Genomic DNA, 16512 nt, shown 5'->3' with positions numbered 1-16512 from the left:
TTTCCTTTGTCCTTTCTTTAATCCACTCTCTCGCTTGGATAATGGACATGGTAGCTGGAGTGCTAGTTGTCATCTTGACCATGAAGATCCAGAAAAGGAGTCCAGGTTTCTAAAGACTTTGTGAAACAGACTCATCACACCAGCCCTGGGTTGCCTACTTTTGAACTTTTATGTGAAGGAGAAGTAACTTCCCATGCTGTGCAAACCAGTTATTTTTGGTTTCTGTTACATGTAGCAGAATTTGATCCTAATATAACTCCTAATGACTGAAACCAAGAAACACTCAAATGAGTCCTGCGAAGAAGTTCTGGGCAGAGGAACCATTCCAATCTATCCTTTGTAGAAGGAAAATGCAGTCAACTGCCTTTCTTGAGACAGGTTCACCTTCACAGAGCAGGTGCTCTCTGAGTGTTTGCTGACATCCTCTGAGACTGCCTTTTGATCTTCTGTTGATCCCCTGCTTGCCCTACAGAAGGCCTGTCCCCTATACTTACTATTATCAGCAAGAAAAACCCAAGAAAAGGACACTTCTTATGTTCCAGGTTACACAGATCCATCGGAGAAAAATCAGCAGTGGAGGGGGAAATACACTATTTATTTACAATTCTTTCACTTTATCCACAATTTCCCATACAAACATAAAAACTAAAAAAATAAAACCACCACTTGGGAACACAAGTGTCTTTCTTTAATTAGTCCAGTTGAGGGAGGTCACAAGCCCTCTCACTCTGTGAAGGAGACTATCGAGGCACACTGAAGGGGGAAAAGAAAAAGGTTAGGAAGAATGCCTGAGAAACAGCTCCAGATGAGAAATGTAACATGCCGTGGTGGGGCTTCACTGGCAGAGACACAAGGGTGTCACCCATGGGGACACTGCTCGACTTCCCAAGAGGATGACAACTGCTTGCCACCATGCCTCCCACTTAATTACCAAACACCAAAAATTGAACATGGGTCACACATCTCATGAGCTGTGTGGGGTGTGATGGTGACATCGGGGGACATCGAATGTCTCTCTCTGAGAAGAGCCCCAAACCCCAGGGACACACAGGAAACCTCTTTCCTTGGCACGGACAAGTCAGTCACAGCTTCTGTCTTGAATACAATGCTGACTTAAATACGTAAAAAACAAAAGCCCTCCCCAGATTCTGGGGGAAAGGCAGGGGCTAAAACATGCAGAAGGGCTTCTGCCTCTGTAGTCCTCTCTCTGGGAGGTGGTGGGAATGAAGGGTGGGGAGCTCTGTCTGCTGAAGAGGGGAAGGAGCAGGGCAGACGCTCCAGAAAGGCCCGGGGAGGGGTGGGAAGAGAGGGGAGGAGAGAAAAACTCTGAGACGCTGATGCTCGGGATGGCTGCCAGTGGTTTTCAAGGCAGCTCCATCTGCTCAGCTATGCTCACCCTAGCAGACGCCCATTCACTTCCCTCACAGGAGGGCACTCAGAACCCAACCTGGAGGCGCTGAAGCCACCTGTCTGGCAACTTCATGTGTGCTAGTGACCGAGATTGCTTTCACATGTCAATGCACATTATAAATATAAAATCATATCTGCTACAAAGAGGACATATATTTGTACATCTTTACCCATATACATAATAACACAATTTACACATAATATCTTGGAGTGGGTCATCATGGAAAAAGGATGTGGAGAGGTAAAACGCCCCTTCTCACTCCCCTGCCCTGATCCTTCTCAAGGGACGCTCGTACACTTGGTCACTGGGGCCCTTGCCAGCTGGTTTTCATGGGGCTAGTCCGGACACAGAAATTCAGACATGTAACTAAATGCTGATGGGTGTGTAAACCCACCCACCCACACACACACACATTGGTGAGAAAAGGAAAAACAAAATTCCTAGCCCTGGGGTATAGGCCTCTTCCCAGAGTTCTAAGCATCTATGCCTCCTCCACCTGAAAACAATGGTCTTAAAAAGCTGCCCCTCACTGGCTCAGACTAGGGCAGAAGGGAGACGGCCAGGAGCAGGGGAGAGGGCGGAGGGGCCAGGAGTCTTTTGAAAACATAAGGCGTTTTTGACCTGTGATCAAATAAAACTATGTCACAAAAAGCAACAGTATCAGCTGGGGCTGGGAGGCAAATGACAGCCAGTCTGTGTAGGGACGATGTGAGTTGAGACCCTGAGCCTTCCCCTTCTTTTGTCCAGTTTCTTTTAAAGGGGCAGACAACCCTGTACCTCCTTTTCTGTCCTCTCCCAGAGCTGGGCCCATCCACACGGCATGGAATACTGATAGTGGTCCAAGAGACCCATCCCGAGACATGGAGTGGTGGACAGGCACGCCAAGAAGTTAAGACCTGGGCGGCGGACGTGAGCTTTTTACAGCAGGAGTGGCTCCTGGCCGGGGTCCACGGCTCGCACAGTGGCCACAGTGATCAGATTGCCATCAGAGATGGGGGCAGTCTGGATCCCCGCGGGGAGGCAGCACCTATCGGCGGTAGTGATTAGGGGCATCAGCAAACATGTACTTGAGTCTGTACGCCTCGGCAAGGAGCAACCCAATCTCTTCGTTGCCCCAGTGTATCGTAGGTAGGTTTTGTAGCAGCATGAGGAGACCCTGGAATGCAAGAAATGACTTTTATCATCCTGGGACTATAGAGCAAGGGACAAGCAGGCCCTGGAATGGGCCCCTTTCTCCTGGGTCACCCGTCCCAAAGGGTCTGGCCTCCCTCCTCCCAAGCAGCACACAGCCCTCGGCCCCTAGTTCACCTTCAGGAAGCCTTGAAAAGCCTCTGCTGATTCTCCGATCCACTAACACCTGCCTCTTTAAAAATATTACAGAGAATGACAACAATAAATAAGGATATTTAAAAGAGAAAGATAATTACTCATCATCCAAATATACCTCGTTAATTTTGAAGTGTTCCTTTTCAAGTCTTTTTTCCACATGCCATATTTCTTTAAATATTTTTAATCATAATTATGATTTTATATGCTTTTTAATCTTTTTTACTATAATTTTCATGTTTTTCCTTGCAGCCTTCAAGAATGATTATACTCATTATCAGTCTTCCATCATGTGGCTAAACCCTAATTTACTCGACCATTTCTCTTTTGTTAGATACTTAATTTGCTTCCTTTCCTTTCAAACCTTTATTGATAAGACGGCTGCGTATCCTTTTGCATTTGACACCTTCCTCCTAATCCCAATGTTCACCTGTAATCACTACATGTCTCCTCTGCCCTGTTGTCCAAAGACCATCCTCAACCTACCTGTCCAGCTAATTTCCCACTGTTCCCAACGTACACGCCTCATGCAGCCAGGTCCACTTCAGCCAGGTTTAATTGTGCCTCCATGGTTTAATTTATGTTATTCCTTTCTCTGGGAATACCTTCTCTTTTCTCCTCCACCTATCTAAATCCTAGTCAGTCCCCAAAGCCCAGGTCCCTCAAACGGCTCCATGGAGACAGCCTATCAAAGAGGATATTAGAATAAAAAGTGAATGTGAGATTTTAGGTTATCTCTGTAATTTATTTACCCTTGATGCTGCTTCTCCTTCTTGTTCTTTCTCTCTCTTTCTTACCTGGATATTCTTCTCATTTTTCTGATTATAAAAACAATAGTAGCAAGACACAAAACCCAGAGCCATAAACAGACCGATATGTTTGATTATTTACCATTTTGAAACCTGAACACATCAAGAGGCACCAAAAACAAAGTTAAAATATAAGAAACCGACTATAAGAAAATATTTTAACACCTATAAAGACAAAAGGTTAATATCCATAATCAAAAAGGAGTGCCTACAAATCAATAAGAAAAAAGGGAAAACAATCAAATAGAAAAACAAATGAGTGCTGTGACCAGGTAAAGTACAGAATGCCAATGGCCCACCCAAATGCTACGATTACTTTTAAAAACCCTGCCTTTGGCTGATCTGAACACTCCAGCAATGTTTTGTAGTTTTCAGTGTAAAGGTCTTGCATATCTTTTATGAGATTTCTTCCTTTACTAATAGAAACTTAGTTGGGCACAAAGCTGCCTGTGGCAAATCACTGCTAAGTATGGCCAATATGATTAAGTTCTGGCCTGTTCTGGGATGGTGTCCCTTCTGGGTTCTGCTCTAGACTTCTCCTTCTCTCCTTCCTGGAAAATGGATATAAGTGGAGGAGTGGAAGCAGTCATTTTAGATCATAGGATTAAAGCCATGTGTTGAAGATGGCAAAGCAACAAGACAGAAGAAATCTGCGTCCCTGCCACTCTGGAGCCATAGCGTTAACCCTGGATTGCTTACACTTAGACTGTTGATTGAAAAGAAGTAAACAATTACCTTGTTTTAAGCCACCGTTATTCTAGGGTCTTGGTTACAGGAGATGGGTTTCTATCATCTTAACAATAGGCCATGTCTATCAAAATCAGAAATGCACATGGTCTTTGATCCAGAAACTCTATTTCTATGTCCCTGTCCTGAGGAAATACTCATGCTCCTGTACAAAGGTCTTCACTGCATCAGTGCTTCAGATAGTGGGGAAAAGACGCTAGGAAACTGTCCGTCAGTGTGGGCACGGTTAGATAAAGCACGGTTTTCCATATCGTGAAATACAAGGCAGCACCTACAATGAGTGAAGTAGGACTACACGTGCCAAGGTGGAAAGACATCTAAGACATTTTTAGAGGGAAAAAAAGGAAGTTGCAGAAAAATACTTACGGTATGACCTCACTTAGGTAAATGAGAAAACACAACAATGCATTTGTATATGTATATGTATATACAAGTTTTAGAAGGCTGGGTGGTATACCATCAACAGTGGTTACCTCTGGGGATGGGAGAGTTTCACTTTTTTCTCATTATACTTTTATATCTTTCGAGCCCCTTGTTTTCAATTTTTACAATAAAGTGTTTGTACATTACTTGTGTGACAGAACATTTTTTTCCTGGTAATACAGATTCTGTGGAAGTTTTGTCTAGTAAAAAGTAAAAAAAGGCAGAAAATAAATTACCCATAACTTCACAATCAAGAGGAAGCCACTCTTAAACATCTGGGCATATTTCCTTCCAGTCCTTTTTCTGCACATTTTACACAGTTGAAATATTTCCTCCATATAATTTTGAATCTATTTAGCATTTATCATAAGCATTTCCTCTAATATTAAAAAGTCCTGTATACGTTTTCAATGGCCAAAGAATTTTCAGATGTACCATAATTTACTCTACATCTTCCTGTTTTGAGCACTTAATTATTTCTGATTTTTCACTATAATGAACAGCCTTGAGCATAAAGCCATATTTTAGATTATCTCCTTGGGCTAAATTACAAGCAATTAAATTACGGTGTCAAAGCACATGTACGTCTTAAAGGTACTTAATGCTCACCAAGAAAATACGTTCCAGAACAATGTTCATTTCCCTAGATCTCCACCAGGACTGAATACTCTCATTAAACAAACAGACTTGGTTAATTGTGACCCCTTTCTCAGAGATCTCCCAGCCTGAGAACAGAACTCAAAGCCTTCAATCGAAATGGTGCTGAACCCACAGGAAGAATGTAATGAGAAAGCAGTCAGGCTATGTGCTTCTCCCTATGTCCACACTCTCCCAACCACGGTTGCTGGCATCCACCTTCTCTCTTTCCCATACCCTCCAGGTAAACACCCCCTCCCATCACATCCTTGTTACTGAATTCACTCAACCAGACCAGTTACTCAACCAATTGTGGAGACTCAACCCACCCGGATGCTAATGTTGCTTTTATCTTTTTTCTTTTTCTCCCCAAAGCCCCAGTACATAGTTGTATATCATAGTTATAAATCATTCTAATTCATCTATGTGGGATGCCGCCACAGCCTGGCTTGATGAGTGGTCTGTAGGTCTGCGCCCAGGATCCGAACCTGAGAACCCCAGCGTGCGATCTTAACCACTTGGCCATGGGGCGGGCCCTTAATGTTGCTTTTAAAAATCTTGCTTTCAGCTGATCTGAACCTCTCTGGAGTGCTTGTTTCTCACAATAACAATTCTCTCTGGGTTCTGTCGTGGCCTCAGTTCTGTCCTTTATGTCTGCCTCATGTCTGCTTTTTTTTTTTTTTAAAGAATCATCATTTCTATCTCAACTTATTTTTATAAATGTTGCCCTCAGAATATAATACCTTCCCCCATGAACTCCCTAACCTCTGGCCCCTTTGCCTCTTCTCTCTTGCTTCCTATTCCTTCCCCCAAGTGCCCCCACCCCCACAAACTGGAAAAGGCATCCCTCTTTCCGCCAGCATCCTCCTCTGGGAGTCGACTTTATTCTAACTCTGGCAGACTCTCTGTTACAGAGGTCTTAACCTCTTCTGTACCTCAGACTCTCCAGCTGTCTGGTGAAGCCTATGGATTACTTCTCAGAATAAAGGCTTAAATACGTAAAATAAAATACATAGTACCACAAAGGAAACCAGTTAAATTGAAATACAGTTATCAAAATATTTTAACAACTTGTGATATTGCAAAATTTGTACTTTATTAATATATTCTATAACAAGATCTAAAGGCAGATTAAAAAACTACTGTAATTTCAAAGTAGTGATACACATAAACAATGTTTTGAGATATCTTCAACAACTTAATATGATATGAAAATACTTGCCATTAGTGACAAAGACAGGTACTGCTAATATTACTGTGCTTTGTGGCCTATGTTCACTAAGATAGAAAATGCTAACTTTGAGTTAGGGGTCATTGAAAATAAAACTGTAACTACTTTTCCAGTCACATTCAGGGATCCCCTCACCTCTAAATTTGGACCCTGGCTAAAGCCCCTTGCTCTGATAGCTGGCCCTTCTCTCCATCCATACCACAGCCCATAAGAACTCTTAGACTTTCCTTTGGAGTCTAGTTTAACACCCGTGTCCACAGTAACACTAATATTACATTTTTTAACTTAATTCATTCATTGGAAAACTTTCTTTTTTTGTACAAATTGCTTTGGTTAGGATAGAATTTCATTCCCACTTTCAGTGATCTTGCTGGGTGGGGTCACATTGCTCTCCTACTTCTTGAGGAAATACCTCATTGACCCGCCTTCCAGGGAAGGGGAGCTGAAGGAAGGACACTTGCTCAGCCTCATCCAGAACACAAGCAAGAAGATTCCAGCGGCCTGGAGCCTCAATGAGACCCTTAGGGCTTCTAGTGATCGTCTCACCTGTGATCACAATCAGTGGTTCCAACTAGGCTGCGAGAGCTGAAGTGATGGCAGGAGCTCTTGAAAATACATGGGCCCAAGCCTCATTCCTGGAATTCTGGATTCTCAAGACCTGGGATGGCACCTGGCAATCCACACCTTTCACAAACTTCACCACTGATTCCAATAGGCAACCAGGTTTGGGGTTGCCACTAGAGGGATTAAAAAGCACACTTGGGATGCAGGCCTATTAGTGAGATCCCAAGGAAGGAAACTCCCAGACGGCACACAGAGAGTGACCTTTCATTAAATAAATTAAGGTAAATCTGTAAACTGGAATACCCTGTAGCTAAGGTACTAATGTTCTCATAATTTTTGCACAAGTATATACTCACATAATGTGTAAAAAATACGAAAATGAGGAAATGATGTAGATCTATATTTTTTGACATTATACAAGATCCACTATGTTTTACAAAGTGATAAAAAGAAGTTACAGAAAAACAAAGTACACAAGGTTGTTCCATTAATGGTTACACACAGCACGTGTTTATTTGTATAGATTTGCATGGCAAAATGTCTGGAAGGAAATACATCACCTTTATGTGGTAAGATCTCAGATACCTGATATTTTTCTTTTTGCTTACTGGCATTTTCTAATTTTTCTATAATGGTTACAAACACTTGCATAATTGATAAACAAAAACAACCAACAAAGGGGTGATCTCTCTAGGCGAGAGCATTCTTTGCTAGGATAGGATCTACCTGCAATTTCCAATTCTTCTAGCCTTGCTGGAAACCTCCCAGAAGCCTTGAAAGAATTCTACCCCTAGCCGAGTTAACCTCCCCACCTCCCCCAAGGGCACTGAGGCTTGGGTATGAGGAACCACTCTGCCACCTGGTGGCTATCCCTAGGAACTTCACCCCCATCAGTGCTATAACAATGGGAACCCTGCCCAATGTACTGATACATTTGGGATAGAGATAAAGAGGTAGAAACCGAATAACCATGGCTGGGGGAGGAAGGTGTTAAGCACACAGGAGCTGCTTTTATCTAGGGGTAGAGAAGAGACACTGCAGGGCAGGGAACGACTGAAGCTTTGTTACAAAGCCAGCTCATGGGAGCACTAAGCATGACATGTGTCAGATGAAACACTACAGTCGTGAGAAGACAGCTTGCAGGGTAAGCAGCAGAGAGCAGTTCCAAATTAACGGAAAGGGGGCAATGGCTTTCATAGCTGAAAAGTTGAAAATGGCTGAAATAGCAGAAAAGGGCCTGGCCCAGGTATCTGCTGAGAATCCACAGATCCCGAAGGAGGAGGAATATGGCAAAAGAGAAATTTGAGCCATGTGTGAGGGGGAAAAGACGACCATTAGATACGGGGGCCAAAGGAGAAGGGTAGTAGGTAATAAGCGGAGATCTTCGTGAGGAGAAGGTACAGGGGAAGCCATTAGAGAATGTCCAGTGGATGGAAGAGCGGAGAGGAAGAGGGAGAGCTTCGCGGATGATCCCCTCTGATGGCGGTTACCACTTACTGAGCACTGACCACACACCACGCGCTCTGAATGCTTTAGACGGACTCTGCATTAACTTGTTCAGTCGTCACATCAGCTTTATGAGATCCATATTATTACCTCCATTTACAGATGAGGAAATTACGTCACAGAGGTTAAGGAACTTGCCCAGGATCACAGAGTTGTGCTGGGCTGGGATCTGAACCCAGGCCATCTGGTTCTAGAGCTTGTGCTCACAACCACTAGGCTACATACTGCTTGCCTTGGCATGAGAAGAGAAATGGGGCATAATATGGAAGGAACAGAAAGAAAAGAAGTCATAGAAGAGGCTGTTTGAAAGGAAGTGGGAAGAGTTGATTAATTTTCTTTTTTTTTTTTGAGGAAGATTAGCTCTGAGCTAACTGCTGCCAATCCACCTCTTTTTGCTGAGGAAGGCTGGCCCTGAGCTAACATCCATGCCCATCTTCCTCCACTTTATATGTGGGACGCCTGCCACAGCATGGCTTGCCAAGTGGTGCCATGTCCGCACCTGGGATCTGAACCAGCAAACCCCGGACCACCGAGAAGCGGAACGTGCGCATTTAACCGCTGCGCCACCGGGCCAGCCCCAAGTTGCTTAATTTTACTCAGTGAAAAGGGCCAAGCACAACAAAGATAGGATATGTAATAATTAACAGCAAAAGAACTTAAAAGCTACACAAAATGTAAGCTATTAGATCAGATATTGGGTAGAACCACTTCACAATAGTGGAACACTCTTTGCAAATGTAAAGTGTATTCAGGCGTGTAAAAATGCTTTCCTAGTCAAATAAGTACTTTAAAACAAATCCTTCCTGTTTTGAGAATCAGTGAGGTAGCAAAACAATGCCCCTGGTCTCAATAGAAACTTTCAAAAGACATATCCTTGGATGCAAACGTTTTGAGAATCAAGCTTACTCTCTGGTTTCCCCGATGTCAAGGTGCCTAGTACATTTAGGAACTTTCCTCTCAGAGAAAGTCCTGTCGAGTCCCCCTCAATGGCTTGTTTTGTTTATGCATCTAGGAATCAAGTCCTTTCTCAAACCAGCTTGCTTTGGGTGGAAGATCTTCAGTTCCTGGGGTTCCCTCTGAACCCCTCCTCTGGGCAGGATTCAAAGTGGCAATTCAGGGGCTCTCTGTAAAGATGGGGCCAAGTCTGGGCACCGTTCCCCAATCCCACCCTCGAGTTTCTGCAGTGGTGGTGGGTGGCTGCCGTCTGCTTCAAGGGACGTATTTACGTTTAGTTTGTCATTTAGGCCAGGAACATCCCACAGGTTTAGCACTGTTTCATTTAATAACTCTGACCTGTGTCCTACAAAAGACACTTTCAGAGTGGGAATCTCTCCAAGGCTTTCTTCTGTAAGATGAAAGCAAAGGATTCTGAGACCAGCTGCTCCTCTGGCTTAGAGTCATAAGCTGGTCCCCTCGACTCCCTTGCCAGCTCCTTCGTACGGATTTAAAGGAACTTTGATTATTAGTCCTTGGAGTCCCCCCGAACTCAGTTCTGCACCATCTGAGGCCTTGCTGGCACCTGCCCTGACATCTTTGTTGGGTTCCACACTCTTCTGGACTCTCACAGGTGCTGCTTTCCCTGAGATGAGTTTTTAAACTGTAGGGTGACCAGGCATTTGCTCAGACGTCTGTTCTTTCTGATTTGAGCACATGCTTTTCCTAGATACATTATGCTATAGTCGAATAGTTTTCAGGCTCCCTGTGGGTTACTTTATTCTGTACAATTTTTTTTTTAATATAAATTAAGGATTTATTATAAAATTTAAGATGTTAACCTCTCATTGTCAATGATTCAAGAAAACAAGCCCATGTGCCCTGGGTGGGGGTGGAGACTAAAAGTCAGGCTCAGGAGCAGGCCAACAGGCACTGGTTTACAACCTCTGGCAGAGGGGCGTTCTCAAGGGCAGCTGCCACCCACTCCTTATTCGCAAGCTGCTTGTTCACTGCATGCTCTAAGGAATGGGTCCCTGGTGTAATGTTCATCTTGAAACGCTTGGGAAGGGATCACAGAAGCTTGACCCTGATGGGCCTTGATGACCTTGATGGACAGGCCAATAAGGGTGGCCACACTGCAGTGTGGAAGGGTGGGTGTGGAGGCTTCGGCCACTGTGCTCTCAGTGCTCACTTGAACCTGGACTTGCTCTCCTACATTCAATTCTTCTAGTGTCAGTAGACGCTCTGGGTCATCAATGGAGCACTCGTAGATGGGGGGGTCGGCATTCTCCAGGAGGCCACTACACTGCTGTCCGCCATCGCAGAACCACTGCACCTATATAAATTTTCTGTATGTTGTTTGTCTGAGTGCCACAGTTTGGCAAGGCTCATGCTCTTCTAAACACATACTGAACTTGCGACTTTTTGCGCTGCTTCCCTTCTCCCTCCCAGCAACTCCTTTTATTTTGGCTGTAACTATGTGGCAGTGCACTGACCCACGGAGGGCCTGCCACGTGCTTTCTCACTCACAATCTCACTCAGATATCCTGCCCTGGATTTGACATTAGCCTGCTTTGGGAAGTCTCTCCCAAAGTCTGACGCCCACAACCTGCATCAATGATGTACTCTGCCATTCACGTCAGAAATAAAAACATATTTTCCAGTGACCTAATTCTGTGGCTTTCCCAGCCTCTTTCAACATTCCAGGTTTAGCCTTGGCCAGAGGGCAGAGATGAAAGCCCACTCTCATTGCTACAATTTTGTTACTTAACAATGGAGTGTATACCCCCGTGACTCCCTAGGTCACTCAGCTGGCCTTGTGGGATGGGACAAGGCCTCCCTCCGCCTTCCAGCCCCAAAAAGCCAGCAGTGCAAGTCAAGGCCCAGACATCACCGGGCCAGGCTTTAGGGTGGGGGCTGCTGACGTGACACAGGAAGGGGGTCAACATTGCCCTGTTTTAGAATCAAGCCCCATCTCCTTCCCACTGTCTTCTCCAAAGTCAGTCCTGGTGGCCTCTCCCTCAGCCCTGGGACACTCCGGCTACCCTGCCTTCTCCCTGCCGCTTCCCTCCCCCAACACCTCAGCCTCTTACCCCTGCAGGGCCCATGCTCTGGCCGTTCCTCTGCCAGGAAAACTCAGGGGATGTTTGTGTGGAGGCCACAGCTGCAGGGTCCTCTACCTCTCCATCAAGGAGCTAGCACCTGGCAAAGTGCGGGCCAGGGGCAAGCGCTGAGAAGGATTTGCTCTTGGTGTGGCCCCACATCAGAGTGGGGATGGCACGCCTCTCAGCTCTCACACGCTCAGCCTAGTTCCTCAGAGAGTCACTTTGCTTACCTCCTCCTTTTAGGACCCGCAGTGGCCTTCACAGGCCCCCAGGGCAGATACAGCCCTCTTCAGGCTCAAAGCTAGCGGAGAGAAGCCCTTCCTTGGGGGCGCACACCTGCACGTGGAGGCCCCGCTGCATTAGGGTCCTCACATCCAAGGCTGACATTGCTCTACCCAAGTGCCACTAAAGCTTCCCCTAAGCCGGGGAGGTTCCCCCCCGTCACTGCTCATGCCCCAGGCACACTCAGTGCTGCATAACGTCTTGCACAGCCACCCCCCCACATCTCCTGGTTCTATGACTTGTCAGCCCTGAATGCTAGCAATCACTCTTTTTCCTGTAAACCTCCAAGTTGCCAAAAACAAGATCCTCACTTGGTATCAAAATTCAAGTATGCTCATTTGCTCTTCAGCCTTCCCATGTGAGAAAGGAATCCATTATCCATTTTGATGTAATTTTTACAGGGTCAATTGTCTATCTGTAGGTGGATTTTAGTGTTGTTGCATTTTCTTCCGTCATTTATCTTCCTCCCAACCTTTCAATAGTGGCCTCATGACAAAGTGAACCACGTGCCCTTCTCCTATCATGCACCCTCCCATCGTTTTTTTGTTTTTTAACTTTTTAAATGCAGCATAACATGCATATAATAACTACACAAGTTAAGTGTACAGCGGGATGACTTTTTACATACAGAACCACCACCCAGATCAAGATGGAGCACACTTCCTGTGTCCCAGAAGACTCAGGTTCCTCCCCAGCCAAGACTCCTCCGCAACCACTGACCTGACCTAAACCATCAACTGGTTTTGCCTGTTCTTGAAATTCACATAAGTGCTTTCCTACAACCTTATTTCCAAAGTTATCATGACACCTTTAAATACTTTTTGGTGGCCAAAAACACTAGCTTAACCAGGGCTCCTTGGAGAAACGGTTGATTCCAAGCTTGGGGCAAAGAATATACAAGATCAGCCCAGAACATCTTGTGGTGCCACAAAGTAAGGACGTGCTTCAAAAATGATGGGGCCAGGAAGACACAGGAGCCAACCTGAAGGTGCACCCAAGGGCCAAAGCTGGGACGATCTGAGCAGTAAAATAAATAATGACAGTGTTGGATAACCTATAAAATAAATACCCATGAATTGTACATAGATATAAATAAACACTTGAATAAATAAACGGGAGAGAAGGAACAGCTCTCCCTTAGAGGAGAATGCCAATGAATAAACATAGAAGGAATGATGAAAATAGAAAATTGCCATTAGGCAAACATCACAGTAATGAATGTGACAGGCAAGAACCATTAACGGATGTTAAAATTAGTGGGTGAATGAACAATGAGAAACGGTGCAACTGCATAGTCTCCCCAGAAAATATGTATCAATTACCAAGGAGGAAAGAGTAACTTTACAGTGGAGAAGCCTGGCAGATCCACCTAAGCCAAGTGATCAAGGGCAGCAGTAACGAGACATGCCAACACCAAGGACCTCATGACACGATGTCCTGAGGACACACCACCTCTATGGTTTCTTCACGCCTTCTCCGAGGCATGATCCTCAATTTCATCATGAGAAAACATGAGACAAGCCTAAATTAAGGGACATTCTGCCAAATAACTAATCAGTATTCTTCAAAAGTCTTGAAAATTTTCATTGTCATGGAAGACAAAGACAGACTTAAGAACTGTCGAAGATTAGGATCCTGGTCTAGAAAAAGGACATTAATGGGAAAACTGGTAAAATTCAAATAAGGTCTATAGATTAATAGTATTTTATCAATATGAATTTCCTGGTTGGTTAACTGTAGCAGTTGTGTAAGATATAAAGATTAAATGGAAATGGGTGGGGTACATGGAAACTCTCTACTACTTTTGCAACATTTTGTAAGTGTAAAATTATTTCAAAATAAAGAGTTAAAGAGAGAGAGAGAGAAACACTTTTAAAACCCAGTGTCAGTGGACTCCCTCCTCCCTGGTGCGCCTGAGTCTGACCCTTGGCCCTTGGTGTGCAGTGGCCCTGATACCTGGCAGCTCTTGCAGGGCCGGGAGCCCAGGCCCCTCTCTGCTCCAGCAACCTGCATGGCTGCATCAGCCGTGGGGAACGCTAGAGCCCCTCCTTCCCACAGAGACGTGGGGGTGGCTTCGAGCCCCCTGGGAGGGAGAGCATGAAAGGGAACCAGGAGGTCACAGGTCCTTCTGGCAGCGGAAGGAGAAAAACCCGGGAGCCAGAATAGTGGCAGATCAAAAGGACGACTTTGGAGGACTCCTTTTTCAATTTGAAAACCACTGATTTTTGTTAAACCTTAACATTGTGAGAAGAAAGCCTGCTAGCAATCATCAATGAGAAGGCAGAAGTGGGGGGCCGGGGGGCGAGTCTTGGAGCGGGGTGGCGGCAGAGGCAGCAAAGCACAATCCACACACACAGCACAGATTCCAGGTTTCTACCACTTACTCCCTGGGTGACCTTGGCCTAGTTATTTAATTGCACTGTGACTCAGTTTCCCCATCCGTAAAGCGGGGGCAGTAACTACGGTCTACCTTGTGAGACTGTTGCAAGGGTTAAATGAATTAACACAGGTAAGCATTTAGAATAGTGCTCAGCACATTACAAATGCTGAGAATTAACTATTATTAGATTGAACCTTATGAAATTGCCTACATTTGACTGTTCTAACCTGTGAACAATTTCATATCATTCAACCTAACATTATCATCATTATCCTATTACACCAGCCCAGGCTGAGGGGCTCCCTCTACCACGAAAGAGTGCTGGCCCAGCTCTGCTGGAAGCTCTCATTTCCAGCAGCCCACGGGCCCCAGAGGACCAGTACCTGCGCATGGATGGGCCTCAGGTTCCCGTGCCCAGAGGTCTCAGGAAGGAAACCTCTTAATGTGATCCTCCGGCCATTAGTTTTTGGTTCATTCGTCCAGGCAGTGTGACCCCAGACAACTGCCTGGCAGGGAGAAGCAGGTGCCCTTGCTTCTGGGGGCTTTTGCCATAGCTGGGCATTGCCCTCTACCCCTGCACCCTCAGACACCTGCTCTCCAGCCCCGTTTGTTCACCTGGCTCGGCACTTTCACCCAGGATTAGCCTGGCATAATTTGCTCAGGGAAGTTAAAAACCGCTTAATCAGAGACTTGGGTTCCTAAAGCTCTGTCTACTTCACTGCTTGCCAGACTCACGAGTACACAGCGAGGAGGAGGAGTGTGAATGACAACCAGCTCACTGTTTTGAGGCCTACATGCAAAGTACAGCGTTCTAACTGCTTCACATGTGTTAAGTTGTATAATCCTCATAACAGCCCTAGGAGGTAGCTACTCTCATCACCATTTTACAGGTAAGAAAACTGAGGCACAGAGAGCCTAGCTACCTGCTGGAGGCTGCACACCTTGAAAAGTAGCAGAGCCAAGACTTGCCCTCAGGCAGCCTGGCTCCAGAGCCTGCGGCTTAACCACCGCACTGTGTGCTACTCTGCATGGTGCCCAACTTTAGAAGGAAGGTGCTGCCTGCCCCTGATCCCGCTCCACTGGCTCCCCTCACAGCTGGCTCTTCTTTCCTGCTCTTAATTTAAGGGGCACAAATGCCTGGCCTGCTGAACCCGCCACAATCTAATGTTTATTTCTGCAGCTACTTCACCTGGTTTTTCTTGGAGTCATGCAGCTTCTAGGCCTAAAACTTCCCCCCCAGGCGAGGCCTCCTTGCTCTGGGGGACGCCTGTGCACTGACAGAGCTTCCCTGGCAGGGATTTAATCAGAGGCGGCCCGCTAGCAGTCAGGCCATGCGGTCCCCTGGCCCCGCCGCAGTCACGGCTGCTATCTCACAATCTCACACCACATGCTGGTGCCCTTGTTCCTCACACCTGGGCCACACGTCTGTCCCCTAACGGACACCGCCTGTCTTTCCTAACACAGTCAGGCACATTTTTTCTTTTATTATTCAAAGAATTATAAGACTGTGGGGGTGGGAGGAACTTTGCAGACTATCCAGTTTAGTCGCCTATTCTGTTTCATCTAAAAGAAAGAGGTGAGACTCCTCCATGAGTAGGACTAACTGAGGTGTTAACACAGCAGTGGATAAAAAGCCCCATTGTTATTCTTTGGGTAACTGCAGAAAGACCCCAAATCCATCAGATAATGGAATATGCTAGCCAGTACAGAAGAACATCTCTATGTCTAACATAGTTTTAAAGTCATATAGACTATTGTCCTATGCTGTCAATACTGTGAACTGCAAAAGCCATTCCAGGCATCACCCCCACCTCCCTGAGCTAATCTGAGAAGTACCTTTATCACATATGACAAGGCCCTCCGAGCCTGGCTCCTGATAACTAAATTAGACTTCATGCTCTTGATATCCTTCTCCACCTCAATCACATTATCAAAATTGATAGCTCACATGGCACACAGCCACTCCAGCCCCTTGTGCTCATTTATCCTGGGATGTCGCATATGCTGCTCGTTGGCAGAAGCCGTGGCTCTTCGTCAGCTGCCTGCGGGCTCGGCACCATAGCGAGCATCCACTCACTGCAGTCGACCCTTTCCTCTTCCTTCCAACGTCCTTACGTGGGCAAGTTGGGACCTGTCTTTCCATCTATCTAGAGAACAGG

General features: G+C 45.7%; 1 protein-coding gene across 4 annotated transcripts in view; it reads right to left on the bottom strand.

Moving 5' to 3' along the window:
• Positions 1 to 574: 574 nt before the first annotated feature.
• The window catches only part of TBC1D22B (TBC1 domain family member 22B), a 66732-nt gene continuing 50794 nt past the window's right edge, over positions 575 to 16512 (bottom strand). For 2 of the 4 annotated variants that reach the window (XM_005603868.4, XM_014734391.3), the window contains 2 exons: positions 2720 to 2774; positions 575 to 2567 (listed from right to left, as the gene is read on the bottom strand). In XM_005603868.4, the coding sequence (XP_005603925.2) occupies positions 2464 to 2567; positions 2720 to 2774 (159 nt within the window). In that variant the 3' untranslated portion in view covers positions 575 to 2463. The remainder of the gene's footprint in view (positions 2568 to 2719; positions 2775 to 16512) is intronic. The other 2 variants (XM_001500276.5, XM_070244498.1) reach the window with 1 other exon arrangement.

The sequence above is a fragment of the Equus caballus genome, chromosome 20 (genome assembly GCF_041296265.1).
Source record: "Equus caballus isolate H_3958 breed thoroughbred chromosome 20, TB-T2T, whole genome shotgun sequence".
In the NCBI taxonomy this organism is placed as follows: domain Eukaryota; kingdom Metazoa; phylum Chordata; class Mammalia; order Perissodactyla; family Equidae; genus Equus; species Equus caballus.
This window is presented reverse-complemented; position numbering and strand designations above follow the sequence as displayed.